A 16,279-nucleotide genomic window follows, 5' to 3' on the forward strand; every position below is an offset into this window, starting at 1 on the left:
AGATTGTGTGTTTGTTTGGGCAGGCTATCTGTCAGGCCAACACAGACAAAAAGTAGCAGTTGCCCTGTTGTGGATCCTGCTTCTGTTTTGCTTGTGTTGAAGCAGGTTAGTGCCTGACCTACAGCTCCGTGGATAATGCTGAGAGGAGGAATGGAGGTGATATTAAAATCAGTGCCAGTGGGACTTGCTGAGTTGCCCTCCTCTGCGAGGAAGGGCTGCAGTGAAAGCTCTTCCCTTGTAGGATTTCTCAATGGGGAAGCAGAGAACAGGTTGTCCTTCTGGCCCTTCTCTGGCTGTTGTTCTTCTGTGTCCTATGTCAAGTTGTTGCTGTCCTGCACCTTCACTTCTGGCTTAAGCCATTCCTGTTTTTTTCAGTTAGTGAAAGAATGTAAAAGCACGTTTCTTGGCGCAAGTCTTACAAATCTTGATTTTTATAAAGGAAAGGTGTTTTTTTTCTTTCACTAATTAAGATTTTTTTTTTATTTTCACTTATTGTATGACATTTTCATTGTCTATTAAATAAAATTAAAGCATTTAGAAGTCAGGTGAGCAGGTTACTGTAGAGCAGTGCCTTATAGTAGAAAATGAAATTAACTGCAGTGGAATTCTGTCAGTGCCTCTTAGTTTTCCAGTCGCATTAATCTTTGATATTGTGAGTAGCAAAAGATTTGGCAAGATTTCCCCATCTACTTCATATTTGGTTTTAATTTTCATACAAAGTAAGCAGTTATGACTGCAGTCACACTACAGAGTAATTCTTTTTCCTTTAAATACATGCAAGGTTAATCATTGTTTGCACCTTTTAAGGATTTATATTTTTCCTTGCATAAAGTGATCCATAACCAGTAAACGCTTTGAAGAAGGCTTATTAAGAAAAAAAGCTGCTTTTTAAAAATTACTACAAAGGGGTTTTGAGAGTGTATATGCACTTCTGCATGCTGTAAGTCAGGAAGCTGCATGTAAATGTTTTGCTGGGATAATGAATGCTAATACTTAAGTGATAAGCATGGATTTGTTCCTTCCTATGCTGATCAGTTCATACTTAAAGAACTATACTAAATTAACATGTTTTTGTGACAGTTCCAAGTGAGGGAGGAGCACGGCGATTGCTGCAAGTTTTGTCAATGGTTATTCTCCGTAATGGATTAAATGTGAGGAGAATGATGGCCTGAAATCCCTAGAAGATAAGAACCAGACCTAAGTGGCATATCCATGATGGTTCTTCCTCCTTCAGTCATAGCAATAAGAAACTGTTTAATATAGCCAAAGCTATAAATAGCCACAGCTCATGTTTCGCTCCGTTAGCGTGTTTTAATTCAAACAGCTGACTTGAAATGAAAGATGAGACCTTACACTGCCTTTTTAAACACGCACAGAAGTAATTGAGAACAGTGAGTTCGGCAAGATAACCCCTTGGCTGATATATCTCTTTCAAAGAGGCTTGTAGTGACATGTTTCAAGTGACAGATGTATAAAATACTTATATAATATACAATGCAAGCAAGGAGTACTGTTAGTAATGAATGAATGGTGGGCTTCAGACTTCTGGTTTAAAATAACAAAAAGAAAGAAATGTGGGGGCTGGGATTGAGGACTGGGATTACCAGAATACTATTGTTCTACTGTCCTGGATTTCACATGAGGTTGCTTTGGTATCATGTCTTCAAAGTCCTGTTGGGCCCACAGTCCAGTCCTTTTTTGTTTGTCAGTGTTGTGTTCATGCTGCAGTGTCTGGGTTTGTTTAGGCAGTGCTGTCAGAAAGTGAAGTTGAATGATTAGAAATCAACTGCAAATGGGGTACTCAAGTTAGGTACTTTTCTAGCAATAAAATACTGCTAAATGGTCTGAACTAGATTACTAATACTTTTTTACATTATTCTTTTCTCCAAAGCTCTTTAAGGTCATTATTTAAAAAAAATTATTAATAATACCGGAAGTTAGTGGGATGAAAGGTGAGTTGAATAATCCTAGCATTTTATCTAACCAATCTTAGGTAAGGATGCCACCATACCCAGTTTTTAACATTTAATTATATGTAGGATGATGAAGTAATACTAATAACATTTTGTTGGGTTTCTTTCACTTGCAAGGTAGTCTATTCTTGAATTAAGTATCAACTAATAGGGTTTATCTTAACCATTTTCAGTAATGGTACAGAAATCCCAGCTAGAGGACAGTCAGTTAGTATTGGCATAGAAAAACTGCTGCTTGGTATTTTTTAACCTCCTCAGAAGACACCTGTCTCAACAACTAATGATCTGTAAAAATCTCTAAAGTTTTCTTTTTCTAGAATATCGGCTAATATTCTTTTAAGATGATGATGAATTGTCTTGTTTATCTCCCATCTTCATTTTTGTTCTTATTATTACAACATTTTACATCCTTTTATCTTTTTTCTTGTTTTCCATATTTAAGGGGAGATGAACAGCAGCTTCTCAGACCTCTCAAATATTTCCCGTCTCTCCCAGTAACGTTTGCTTGTATATTTTAGACCTGTAGAACCCCTTTTTCTTTTTTTACATGAGTTTTTGTAGGGCTTTAATGTGCTGCAATGCGTTTTGGATTTTTACATTGTGTTATGAGTTGGCATGCAGCACTGATAGTTGTGTGATTCAGCTGTTGAGTGGTACGACACTGTTATGGCTGTTTTGTGTAACTGCAGCTTATGTGGAACTAAAGGGTATAGAAATTATTAGCTGTTGCAATGAATACTTCTTTTTGATACGCTGGAAAATCCATTTAGTGCTTGACTTTTATTTATTACTTATTGTGCAGGTGGAAACTATGTAATAAGTGCATCCTCCTGGCGGGAGGGACAAAAGCTAGTAAAAAAGATACTGGGTCCAGCGCCCAGAATAGAACAGGACAGAAGAGCTGTATCTAGTGACAGAACAGGACGAGAGCGAGCTGCCAAATCTGGTAAGTTGTACTTTTATCACTGGACTTTTTTCATTGTTCTTAATTTATTATATAACGCTGCATGTCTGCAGAATAAAGCACACTTCTGAGTTAGAATGTAATCAGTTTCTTTTCAAAATAACCCCTGTTATTAACCTGGGATTCGAGGGGGGGAAATTTTGCTCACATACATGGTTGGGATGCATAACCTCTCTTCCTGGGTAAATTTGAACTTTTCTTGCTCTGGAAAAGATGGGAAGTAGATTGCAACCAAAAACGTGGATCACCTGCAGTCTGTCTTTGCCTCTTAAAGCTAGTGGGGAGAGGAATGGCTAGAAGTGGTCCACAGGCCAGATGAATTTTCCAGATGTGCTGCATATAATATGTAAGATATGGCTGCTCATCCCTGTTTTACAGGAATTGTGGTTCTTCAGATACTATATAATGTCATCCATGTGCATCATAAATCTTCATTGATTCCTCCACCAGCCCTTCTCAGAATTTATCCAGAATCTCAGACAGGGCAATTAAGGGACAGTGGTAGCTGCTGTGCTTCTAATGCCTGTGAGGTATTGAGACTGGTGAGAGTATAAAGGGTGTGAGCTCAGTCTAAGCAAAGGCTGCTGTATTCAGACTATGACACTGAATGAAGCAAAAGCGTGTTTACAATGAGATCTGCGCTCCTCTCTCATACTCATTTTGCAGCAGTGTTTCAGTGATGGAATGTACTTCCCAGGTTTGATTTTTGCCTGAAATATTTGACAAGTCTTATTCTTTAGCAGGCTGTATTGGAAGGACAGGTTCAGATTCTAGACTGGACGTTACCCATAAAACCTCTTCAAGAAGTTCTGAAAGGTCAAGGAGTAAAGTACGGTCTGAGAATACCCTGAAGAAACTGGAAGCTGCTCTTCCAGATGGTAACCAAGAAGATCATGCCTCTGTAAATAAGGACTTCCTGCCTGTGGAGATACGTGGAATCCTTGATGACTTGCAATTGGATTCCATGAGTACAAAGCAAGAGAAAGATGTGGAAAAGCAGAATCCAAAATCTGTTTTACCTACTCAAAATGCCAGGAGCCATAGTCCAACCAAAAGGAAACCGGACAAGATAGCTGCCAGTGAGGAGCCTCAGGTGATCTCTAAGAAACGTCACTATGATACGGATGAAGTTCGTCAGTACATCATCAGGCAGCAAGAAGAGAGGAAGAAGAAGCAGAATGAAGAGAAGAAAGCACAAAAGGAGGCAACAGAACAGAAGAACAAAAGGCTCCAAGAGCTCTACAGAAAACAGAAGGAGGCTTTTACGAAAGTGAAGAACGTCCCTCCTCCTGAACCTTCAGCAGCCAAACGGTTACAGGAAACCTATTCTAAACTATTGCTGGAACGTACGTTTTTAGAAGAGCCGCCTCAGCTGCCTACAGCGCAGGAAGCACAGGTATAGCTGATTCACTAACTTAATGTGTTGCCGTTGTTTGCAGGAATAGAAGGTCGTATTTTAGGAAGGTCGTGACTCGCCCTGATCTGGCTATTGGTTAAGAGAAAGGATATGAAGAAAACTCTGTAACTTTTGCTTAAACATAGTGGTTTTGATCCAGAACCTCCTTGCTAGTGGCTGCTTTTTGGCACAGCAAAGCCTACTAGAAAGGTGAATGGAAATCATCTTTCTATTATAAATAGAAGCAGAATTCTGGATGTTAGTTAACAGCAGCTATGAAGGTTGGCTCTTAAGAAAACTGTAAAAATCAGTCAAACTGTGAATGAAAGAGCTTTGTCTGAAGTTGCTTTCAGTCAGTGGTCAACATTCATCAGCAGTGAGTTAAGTAAGTTTGCTAATCAGAAACTGAATATGAAGGAAGATTAATATACGGTAAAAGACTAATATCAGTTTGATGTGTTCGTCTGAAACGGTTCTGTATGTGAGCAGAGCTTTTTTCCCCAGTACATTCTGCTGTGAGAAAAACATAAATGTCTTGTGTTTTTAAGTCTTTGTGTGGTAGGAAAGATGTGATACTACACTGAGAAATGTAAGCCTTTTCAATTTTAATGAGACAAGAGCTTCTAAACTCCTGCAGACTTTTGAAAATGTGTTTTTCTGGTTGTCTTCATCTCTAGCCCAGGCCTGGTTATCAACCCTCTGGGGAATCCGACAAAGAAAACAAGGCTCAAGAGCGTCCTCCTAGCGCATCTTCAAGTAGTGACATGTCGCTTTCAGAACCACAGCAGCCGCTACTGAGGTGAGCGATTGTGGGCCTTTTGAGAGAGAGGTGAAAATAGACTAGACTCTCAAGTTCATGTTCTAGCGAGAGTAATTGTCTTTATGGCAATTATAATGTTTCCTTGCTGGAAAGCAGAAGCTGATGCAGGAAAACATGAAAATTTTGGCTATGGGTTTTCAGTGAGTCTGTAAAGAAATATAGTGAATGGTGGTTGCTGTTAATCTTTTGCTGACATCAAGGGGATGTGCATTTCATATTGGGAGACTGTATTTCCTCTGCCATTGCCATCATGCAAGAGAAGCTGATCATGAATACATCTGAGTTTTCTTATTTAATTTGTTCAGTGTTTCTATTTAATATTGTCTTGGATTCAGGCCTTTAGTTACTGTCTCTAAAGTACCAAAAACCTCTGCTTCTGTGTGGAACTAGACTTTCCCTATTTCTTTTCATGCTGCTTTCCCCATTTTTAATTGTTCAGTGTATTATCAAAGTTTTTCTTACTGTTAAGTCAAGGTGCCTAACCAAACACTTAAATACAAGGAATTAAAAATCATGAAGTTGTGCACTGTTGTGCAAGTGTGTCTTCATTTTTAACTACATAATGAATGTCTGCTTCTTAAATGCTTGCTTCATTATCTGTACCTTAACTTGGTCAAATCCACACTGACTTTGTAAATTCAATGAGATCTATTTCCTTTCTGGAAGTGTTCAAGGAAGCACTAGGAATGCTATCTACTACTGTGTACAGAATAGGCTCCTAAACCACATGGTAGCAAATATTGTTAGTGTAACATTGTAAGGAAAAATTGTAAGTACTAATGGTAGGGGAGAGATGAGACTTAAAGGGCTGCAAAAGTTATTTGGAGAGCCTCATAGTAAGCAGAGAAGCAGGTTTTTGTGAGGGACTTTCCAGGTTTCCTAGTATTCAGAATATGTGCAAGTGATATTAGCAAAGGAAGGTCTCTACAGAGCTCCTGTCATGCAAACAGGAACTATCTGGAAATATAAAAGATGTCTTGCAGAACTTGAAACATGCAGTCTTCCTTTTCTCTAAGTGTTCTTTATGCCTACCCTCCAGTGAAATATGGGCTAGGTTCACCTGGAGGGGGAAGACTGGGGCTAAGAAATTCCAGGAAACAAAAAAAAGATGTTTTCTCCCTTCTGAAGTCAGGAAACTTTTGGAAGACTTAACTGCTGATGATGAAAACACTTGGCTTGTTACAACTCTAAAACACACAGTACACCATAAACAGTGTTTCAAATTTTGAAGGTGCTGTGTTGTTTGTGTTGGTTTGTTTGTTGGTTTTTTTTTAAATAACATTCTGTAACTGTTTACTGTCCCATTCCCTGCCACTGTGCCTCCACTGAAAAGTATTTCTTCCTGAAAAATGAATTTGTGGCAATGATACTTTCATGTAAAATAACAGGACTTGTATAAGTCATTAAATGCTGACTTTTCATTTCAGGAGTGATTTGATGGAGCCTCCATGGGTACAGCCAGACAGGTTGAGCCCAAGAGTCCAGCTCTCTCACCCGCAAGGTCTCATGGGCTCAAGTGGAGGCCCTTGCTCCCAACACTGGAGTCTGGAGCAGATGGACCTTTTGTCAAAGGAGTGTGATGCAATGTTGGCAGGCAGGAGGAGCCACGCTGCACCCATGGGATCACTGACCTTAATGCCTCAGCCATACCTGAATTCACCTGCTGCACAGCAAAATCTCTTAGTAAAACCTACTGCTAACCAATATAAGAGCAAATTAGATCGGATTGAAGCTTTGAAAGCTACAGCTGCTTCCCTTTCTAGCAGGATTGAAAGCGAAGCCAAAAAGTTGGCTGGAGCTGGTATCAATTATGGTACCATGTGGAACTCAGACTTTATACAAGAAAACCCAGATGATGGGCGGTGGGCAAAGGCTGTGAGTCCTCCTGTGAGAGAGGAAAATGAAGCTGTTTTTTCAGCCAGAATCCAAAAAATGTTGGGGACCTGTGTGTCTCATACAGCCTTTGATGACAACCTTCCTGGGGTAGGCAACCTTAGTGAATTTAAAAAGCTCCCTGAGGCTATCAGGCCTCATACCGCTGCAGTCAGCCTTGGAATGAGGTCCCCTGCTGCTAACAGGCGGGAGGGGATACTAGGACATTTATCTAAGAGACAGACTGACTCCTCAGGGCGTGAAAACCAGGCTTACTCTCCGAACAAAGCTGTAATTCCTCATGAGTCCAGCATTGACTCCATCAGTGAAGGGCCTCTCCTGAGTGATGGAAGCCTTTCTGAAGGGGAAGGAGGCCAGCACAAACAGTTGTCACTGAAGATGCTGGAGACATTAAAAGAGAAGGATTTCTGCATTCGAGAGAGAAATGCTTTTGAGCCCATAAAGGAGTTTCAGAAAGAAGCTGAGAAGTATTTGCCACTTTTCACTCAGACAAGTGGCGCACATAGCAAGGGGCCATGGGAGGAACTGGCGAAGGGAAGTCCCCACAGTGTCATCAACATCTTTGCGAAAAGTTATCAGCTTCATGGAAAAGGTAAAAATGGAAAAATTTCTCGAAGCTCTTGTGAATTACTCTTTTCCCAGTCTTACTACTCCTTACACTTTATACTTCACAGGTAAGAAATGTGCTTTTAGATGTCTCAAACATGAATATGTGTAAGGTTTCCTCACTTTACTTTTGGATGATAAATTATTTGCCCTGCTTTCTTTTGCCTTCTTGTCTAAAGGAAAAAAGAAGAAAAAAAAAAAAAACAACCAAACACCCACACTTTTGAGCTGGAAGAAGATTATTTTTGTATTAGATTGCTTTGTATATCTAGATCAGTAACTAATTTGTATGTTGGGTTACATGTACTAAAGACACCCGTAGTTACAGAATTGTGAATATGAAGTTTACATTTATTGAATCCAAAATTGCATACTGAATCTAAATTGCTCAGGGGGCATTTGGAAATTATTCTCTCCACCATAGAGAACAGACCCTCTGAATTGGAATGTGCATCCTCCTACTATATCTGCACTCCAGATAATCTGTAATAACACATCATTCCTGTTTCAGTTAAGGCAGAAAGATAAAATTCATGCTTTATGCAGCACTTACTTCATGGCATAAATATGACTGCTTGCATATAGCCTGAGTTCTTGCTATACAAGAATAATATAGCTTTACTGTATTATTAGAAACATGTAACTTCAGTGGATGAATGATGTGGACTTCCCTTTTCCATCTTGGCTCATACGAGTTATTTGCTAATGTCTCAATGTAGAGCGACAGTTAAAAATCCGGTAACAGTGTTTGATTTTGAGAAAGTAAGGTTTTGGTGTATCAGTAGGGAATAAACAAGCACACTTCAAGTGCTTCATTTGATTTTCGTTTTCTGTACAAATTTATTCTTCATTTTATGAGTACTCTTTCTCTTGCCTTGAGTTCCTCATTTTGAGAAAGAATGTTTTCCGAGAAGTTGATTTTTATCTTGTGGGTTCTCTTGGTTCTTTTTTCCTTCATTTTATTTCCCTTAAAGATGATTGCATTTAAATTTTCTGCAGATGGCTCTACTCTCAAGCACTGTGCTCTTCAAGAATGTTTTAGCTGGAGTGTCTTAATGAAGTAGACTATTCAATAATTAACAAAAAGAGGAAGACTGCTTGTTATGTTGTGTTAAAACTGCCGTGGGATGGCTATACTGATGTTCTCCTGATTTTGTGTTTGAAAGGAAGTTTTTGTAACTCGTGGTTGGGAGCATTTTAATTCCTGCAGCTTATTACCTGTTCGCATATTTGCATTTGGTGTCATTTTTGTCTTTTCCCTTCTTTGTCCACACTTTAGTGTTTGATGAAAGGTCGAACGGAGGGTCTGCCCTTCTGCGCCCTTTACTCCCTGCCACAAGCCCTCCGGAGAGCGTGGTGTCTTATGAAGATGATTTTGCCTCATCGCAGGGAAGTGGCACTTTAACAGACAAAAAAATTGCACGTGACCTCAGGTAACCATGTGTTAAACTTCTTGTAAAAATCAAAATGCAGAATTTGACAGAAGATAGTTAATGTAAAATTTGTTTCATAATATGCTGGATACCTTTTCTGTTATGCTGTATTGGATACATGAATTGTCTGTAAGAACTTTTTTTATTCAGACTAAAATTTGCATACTGTAAATCCTAGACTCTTGATGTTACTACTGAATTCATGTGGCTTCCTGAATTTCCTAAGACCCCTTTTTTGTATTGAGATATATTTACATCATTTGGGCACCTTGGGGAAGGCCACAAGTACTGTGTTTATATTAGTGGTACTCTACCTCAGAAGCAAGGAAGGTAAAAGGCACTTTGCATGCTGAAAATGTTGGCTGCAAAATAAAAGCTTTCTTTCTGATTAAAATTCCTGATAGATCTTCTGTTGGTATTATTTAGTTTGTGATTCATTACCCCTTTATTTACAAATCTTCTGTAATCCTTTCTTGAAAATCACTCATGTTTCTGTTAGTTTATTGATGATATCTGTGTGCTGAGAGATTATCTCAAATGCAGTCATATTTGAAGTCATTCTTATGGTGTTCAAGTAGATAGTCAAATAGCTCTTAAGAGTTAGCATTGGAAAGGATGATTGTTACCCATCTTTTACTGTTTCTTATTATCAGAAGTATGTTTTGGTATGTTCAGTATCATGTCAAATTTCCTACTGTTTTAGCTGTCAGTTTTTAATCTCAAAATCAATGCTTTTCAAGATGGGCTAATTAGTGCAGTTTTAGCCGTCTGTCTCTAATTTACAGTGTGGTGGATTTCTTGTGCACAGTGTAATGCAGGAGTTGGAAGTCCTTAGTTAATCACTGTCAGTGTGTTCCTTTTTAGCGTTGCTGGCAGCAGTAATTCAAGCATTCAGGAAGAACTTCCTAGCAGGAAGTCTCCCCATGAGCCTCGATCTGTAGAGCTTGCTTCTCAGCATTCATCTGGACCACGGTCTGCAGCATCTTCTCGCTCATCTGCTTCCTCTAAAAAGAGAGGGAAAAGGGAACGTAAGTGCAGTACTTGACCACAGGATATTTTTTTGGAAGGAGCTTTTACGGTTTTCTTGTTACAAAAATTGCAGTCTCTCTACATATCTAGAAACTGTAATCTAATTCTGATAGGAGGATTTATGTATTCCTCCAGTGATTCCTTTGTAAATTCTTGTTGACTCTGATTAATCTCTGGCCTTAAAATGCAGTCATCTGAAATTAAATAGGCAAGAGCTTATTAAATTATTGAAAAAGTTTCTTTTCCTAAACCAGCCCTCTAACAAATTAATTAATTTTAATATTGTGTGGGAACTATCCTCAGATTCTGTACTGAGGAAGTTCTGATAGGCTGCTGAGAAATCTGAGTAATGGTCACATTTGTGAAGGTGACAATAAGTTTGCCTATATATGCTTTATCCTTGGATCACAGACAGTTTTCATAGTGCACAAATTAATAAATACACTTCTTCCTACAGTAACTTGTACATTATAAAAACATGAAGAAACTTGATACTTGGTACACTCTTACTATATAAGCAATGGTTGACATAAGGAAAAGCTTTTTTTAAAGTCAATAAAAGGATGAGAAAAATAAGATTGGGCATTCCAAAGTATCTCTTATTTTTTTCAAAACTCTCTAGCCTACCCAAAGAAAGCTAGGCTTTATTCTAATTATCAGTATTGAAGAGTCAAATGCTTGTTTTCTTTATTTAAACTGGTAGCATGCTGAAATGAAAGCTGAGTCGACGTTTTTGTTGACAGTGGACACAATATGTAGAAGAGAACTTAATCTCCTGTAGAAAGCTGCCAAATTTATATTTCTTCCTTGTTGAATTTATAGACTTGTAACTCAAAAGCATCTTTAAGTGGGGGGAAAAAAGGTTCTCAATTATTTGTTTTGGGGCTCCTGACGGCTAAGATATTCATACTTAGAATACCAAACGTAAACTTTTTTTGCAATGTTGTTGCTTCTTAGGGTTGGACTCTTTCAATGGAAGTTCTCACCACTTCCCTGTGGAAGAAGATAAAATGCTATCTGAATTAGAATGGGGATCCCAACAGACAAAGAAGTCCTTATCAAGTAGCAGAATTTCTAGTAAAGATCATGAGCAGAACCCAGATACAGACAGCACATTAGAAAACTTGTCTGGACATTCCCTAATGAGGTAACGTGAACCTTCTAAGACTGTATACAAATATAACTAAGCTTGGTAGTGTTATGGCATTTTATCAAAAATGGCCGTGTCTTCGGATATGCAAAAGGAAAACAACAGAAATGATCAAACGTTAGTAAGACAGGCAGAAAACGTTTTTTCACCTGTATTTTAAATATAAAAGCCCAAAGTAGATGGATGTAGTAAGAGAAAAACAAAATAGTGATTCCTTCCCAAATGACCCCTCTGTTTTTGTAAGGATAACTGGCCAGTATAGGTATCCTGTCAGGTTCAGTACCTGAAGCATCAAAATACAGTTTTTGCTTTCCGCTTCTACAAATAGTCTGTAAGAAGTGTCGGGGAGGGGAAATACTGAGTCAAGCAGAATGTCCTCCTAAGGGATTTAAGCGGCCACTGTTAATTCTGTTTGGCTTAATAAAATTGGAATAGTAAGTTTAAGAAGTGTCTGCATAATTTTCTGTGTGTTTGGAAAGCAATGTCTTCAGCTGTCTCTTAAGAAATGTCTCTGTAGTATTGTACTGTTTTAAGTGAAGTTTTTGCCTTCAAGCATTTAATTGCATTTTGATAAAAGAGATTTGAGACTCAGGGCAGTGGTTTATCGCATTCAGTTGCATCCGTAAGCTGATAGTAGCCTGTTTTGCTTTTTAAAAAAACTGCTCATCGTTGTTCAGAGGCAAGTGTAGGGCCCTGCAACTAGGGAGGAATAAAGCCATGCACAGGTAAAGGTTGGGGCTTGACCTGCTGGAAGGCAGCTCTGCTGAGAGGGACCTGGGAGTCCTGGTGGACAAGTTGATCATAAGCCAGCAATGTGCCCTTGTGGCCAAGAAGGCCAATGGTATCCTGGGGTGCATTAAAGAGTGTGGCCAGCAGGTCAAGGGAGGTTATCCTCCGCCTCTACTCTGCCCTGGTGAGGCCACATCTGGGTACTGTGTCCAGTTCTGGGCTCCCCAGTTCAATAAAGACAGGGAACTACTGGAGAGAGTCCAGCGGAGAGCTACAAAGATGATCAAGGGAATGGAGCACCTCTCATATGAGGAAAGGCTGAAAGACCTGAGCTGTTTAGCCTGGAGAAGAGAAGACTGAGAGGGGATCTCATCAATGCTTAGAAATATCTAAAGGGCGGGTGTGAAGAGCACAGGGTCGGACTCTCTTCAGCGGTGCCCAGCGACAGGACAAAGGGCAACGCGCACAAACTGGAACACAGGAAGTTCAATCTCTACATGAGATTAAACTTCTTTACTTTGAGGATGACGGAACACTGGAACAGGCTGCCCAGAGAGGTTGTGGAGTCTCCTTCTCTGGAGATGCTCAAAATCCACCTGGATGCATTCCTGTCCAACCTGCTGTAGGTGAACCTGCTCTGGCAGGGGGGTTGGACTAGATGATCTCCAAAGGTCCCTTCCAACCCCTACCATTCTGTGATTTTTGTATTCTGATATCAAAATATTGCCCCCATTTCCTGTGAGTAAAACAAAGTCCTTCACTCAGACTCTCAAAACAGATGTGTAAATGCATTTGCTGATGATTGCATCCTGCAATGCCAGGTTCCTAACAGGAGACATTGAAACTGCTTGTCTGGCCATGTAGGACATGTAGATACTATGGTTTGGATTTTGTGTGTGCGTGTGCGTTCACGCTAACTAGGTTTAATACTTGGGGGAAAAATAGGATGCTCTAGAAACTTAACCCTGAGCTGGGATGTAGGTACAAAACCCATCTCATGAGGCCGTTTCCTAAAGGCAGACTGAGCCTGTGCAAGCCATAAAAGACTGTGCCTTTTGCGTAGTTCTGTTTGGTGTATATAAATGGAAGAACTAGGTTATTGCTTTATTGTCGTCTCAAGTGCCTGCACTTAAGGGAATATTGAATCCTTTCTTTTTTTTTTTGTTTCGCTATCAGTTTCTCAGACAAGGGAAGATCCCCAAAGACGCCGACTTCTTCCCCATCTCCTGGTTCCCAAAAAATGTTGCAGTTTGATTCTATAGGCAATACATCAGAAAGAGTCAAGTCACCTGCTGGCTTTTCTGGAAGTACAGCATCAGGGCTGAAGCCTAACGTAGCCTTCCCTGACCTGAGTCTGGGAACTAGTAGGTCTGTAGCGGGAGCAGCCTCAGCAAGTGGTGAGTTGTATTGTTAAAACCATACTAATCCCAGAGCAGTTAAATTTTGCTTTTCTTTATTTTTTGATGTGGGGCACTAAAGTCTATGGAGGTTGACTAGTAAGTTTTACCCTGCAGGATGTATGCGCTTCTCCCCTGCTGGTCTTCAGCATCGTTTATCAGCAGAATTGAACTACCTTAATGCTATCGAGGAGTCTGTGAGACAGCTTTCAGATGTAGAGCGAGTACGAGGCATATCACTTGCCCAGCAGGAGAGCGTTTCTTTGGCTCAGATTCTAAAGGTAATAGAAAAAATACTTCCTTGTCTTAACCTTATTTTTTTATTTTTATTTTGCAAGAAAATTAATCAAATTAAGGCAAGTTATGCTTTTGTTAGGAATGCAGAGAAATTGTAATGGACATGATGGAGCATCTCTGATAATGTCAATGTTTTTAGGATTAATGTCTGTTATCTTTCTTATTTTAAGTTGACAACAAGGAACTGATGACTCTAGAATATGTGTCATTAATATACCATTAGCTGGAATGACGGCTTTGATTGTATAGTAAAACAAAAACTTGATTACTTATTGGGTTTGATGTTGGATCCCAATGCCATGCGGTGTAGTTGTTCAGGCTGAATAGTTTGTCATATTCCATGAAAAGGATATTTTTGGTTGAAATTTCCATATATTGGCAATATTTCTAGTTCTAGTTTGTTGAATTAATTGGTCTCCTAAATCCTCTTTCTTTCTACACTGTAATGGAAGAGTATAGGGAATGGGCATTGTCTATTGTCTACATTAAAAGGGAGAGTCAGTCGGTAAGCTGAACATTTTACTTTAGCAGAAGAGACACCGCCAGTATAGTAGATTTAGATATTTCAGAGGTAGTTGCAGCCAGTGGCTAAGACAGAAAAGGTCTTTACATTTAACTTGCATGATTAAAACTTGTTTTCCTGATCTGTAGGCACAGCAGCAGCGCCATGAACGGGATTTAGCTCTTTTGAAAATCAAGGCCGAACAAGAAGCTTTAGAAAGTCAGAGACAACTGGACGAGGCAAGGCAGAAGGCAGCTCAGGTAATGCTGCCCTTCAAAAAATGTGGAGTGTGTAAGAGGCAAAATGCTGTAAGTAAATCCGTGCCTATGAGTATTCTTAATTTGAAGCTGTGAACATGTGGAAGTGGTGAGGGGGTTTAATATAGCTGAAAAAAGCTCTTAGGGGCCAATTTCAAAATTTTTCCCTCAGATTTTGAGAACTAAAACTCTAGCTATTACAGCCAGGAAATTTTGAAGTGCTGAACTGTCTGTATTTCCTGCATAGGTCCATGCAGATTCACTGCAGCATCTGATCCAGTCACGGCAGGAGGCTGTACAAGAGACCCCATGTAAGGCTGCAGCCAAACAGGTGGAAACTGCACTTCTCGCTGCAGATGCAGCTCACCAGATCCGTGAGGTGAGGGCCTGAGGGAATGGAAAAAGCTGTTCTAATTTCAGTATTATTTCGAATGCTTTTTTGCCTCTAGGTTGTTCTCTGTTCAGTGTCATTCTCAGTGCAACTTCTTACCTTCATAATGTGACAACTGATAGAACTTTAAAGGAGCTTTTCTAGTGTCCTTACTTAGAAGTCAGTCAGCAGCTTTAAATCCCTGTTCACTATTCTTATGATCTTCCAGTTAACAAACTGTTAAGAAGTTTGTTCTTCCAGGAGAGATTGATGATAGTGAACACAACATCTTTAATTAGTCAGAGTTGCACTCCATCAGGGATTGATCCTGTATCTGTTTCATATGCAAACTAAATTAGAAAAGCAGGGAAATTGTGATCTTGCTTACTTTTTAAGGTAGGAGACCAACAAATAAATTTTCAAAAAGGAGCGGGGAGGATCTTCAGCACAGCTTCTCACTTGGTACAGAGCTTGAAGTTTTCTTTTTTTGAGTCTCTCTTCATTCTTCTTGCGGCATACAGAATATTTATTAGTTTTCAGTTTTATAGATCAGTTTATCAGTTTTTATACTTGTTGTTCCCAACGTGTAGCAGCTGCTTCACACATAGGTGAGAAATACAGCAACCAAAAAATGCCTCTGCTTCTTCATAGTTTAGCAATCGCAATAACTGTGGATTAGGGTAAAGGGATGGAGTGCAGAAGGCTGATGGGTATGAACATAACTGTTTCTTTATAGCTTATGCACGCACTGGAGCTCAGCAAGGCTGTTTTTATGATAGGTAATGGGACTGCAGAATAATGCTGATGTACTTGTTCTGGGCTTTGCCAAATATGTAAAGCTTAAATCATTTTTGAGTAGACCAGAATGGGTTACATTAAAAGAAGCAGAAAAGGTCAGGCATCTGAGGTATATGCAGTGGTTGTTGATAGCAGTTAGTGAAGTCTTGGATAAAAACAAAGAAACTTTTTTTTATAGAGCCAAAATGGGTGGAAACCAATTAAGAAACAAGGCAGAAGAAACAGACAGCTTTTATTTGGTGTAGTGTGTTAGTCTTTTGTCTTGCTTTAAGTGTGAAATCCCAAGAATAAGAGGTGCTGGTAGAGAGGTTGATGGGGACGACCTGGTCTCTGATGATGGGCTAGCAGAGTAGCTTTTCCATCCGTTTTCACAAGTGACTCCTGATACTCAGTTGAACAACCGTTTATTTTAGCTGGAATGCAGCAACAGAAATGCTGATCACCAATGTGCTGGGAATATTTTTGGATGTACACTGTAATTTCATGTGTATAAAGGAATAGAGTTAATTTTATGCATTGCTTTCAATCAGAAGTTTATCGTATGCAAAAGGGATAATATAACATGCTACTATATAAGTTTGCTTAGAGTTGACTGTTGTACTAATGAAGGATAAAATAGTGGGTGAGCTATACAAACAATCCGATTTAAAAAAAAAAATTCACTT

The 16,279-nt window shown here is 39.3% G+C and overlaps 1 protein-coding gene across 1 annotated transcript in view; it reads left to right on the top strand.

Moving 5' to 3' along the window:
* Positions 1-16,279, top strand: part of CEP350 (centrosomal protein 350) — a gene marked incomplete at its 5' end in the record, with an annotated part of 67,891 nt that overhangs the window by 11,235 nt on the left and 40,377 nt on the right. The window contains 11 exons of the mRNA XM_082483368.1: positions 2,776-2,919; positions 3,678-4,333; positions 5,011-5,132; positions 6,581-7,638; positions 8,932-9,085; positions 9,950-10,113; positions 11,072-11,261; positions 13,170-13,390; positions 13,508-13,671; positions 14,339-14,449; positions 14,694-14,825. Coding sequence (XP_082339494.1) covers positions 2,776-2,919; positions 3,678-4,333; positions 5,011-5,132; positions 6,581-7,638; positions 8,932-9,085; positions 9,950-10,113; positions 11,072-11,261; positions 13,170-13,390; positions 13,508-13,671; positions 14,339-14,449; positions 14,694-14,825 — 3,116 coding nt within the window. The remainder of the gene's footprint in view (positions 1-2,775; positions 2,920-3,677; positions 4,334-5,010; positions 5,133-6,580; positions 7,639-8,931; positions 9,086-9,949; positions 10,114-11,071; positions 11,262-13,169; positions 13,391-13,507; positions 13,672-14,338; positions 14,450-14,693; positions 14,826-16,279) is intronic.

This window comes from Vanellus vanellus (genome assembly GCF_965231255.1).
Source record: "Vanellus vanellus genome assembly, chromosome: 5".
Classification (NCBI taxonomy): Eukaryota; Metazoa; Chordata; class Aves; order Charadriiformes; family Charadriidae; genus Vanellus; species Vanellus vanellus.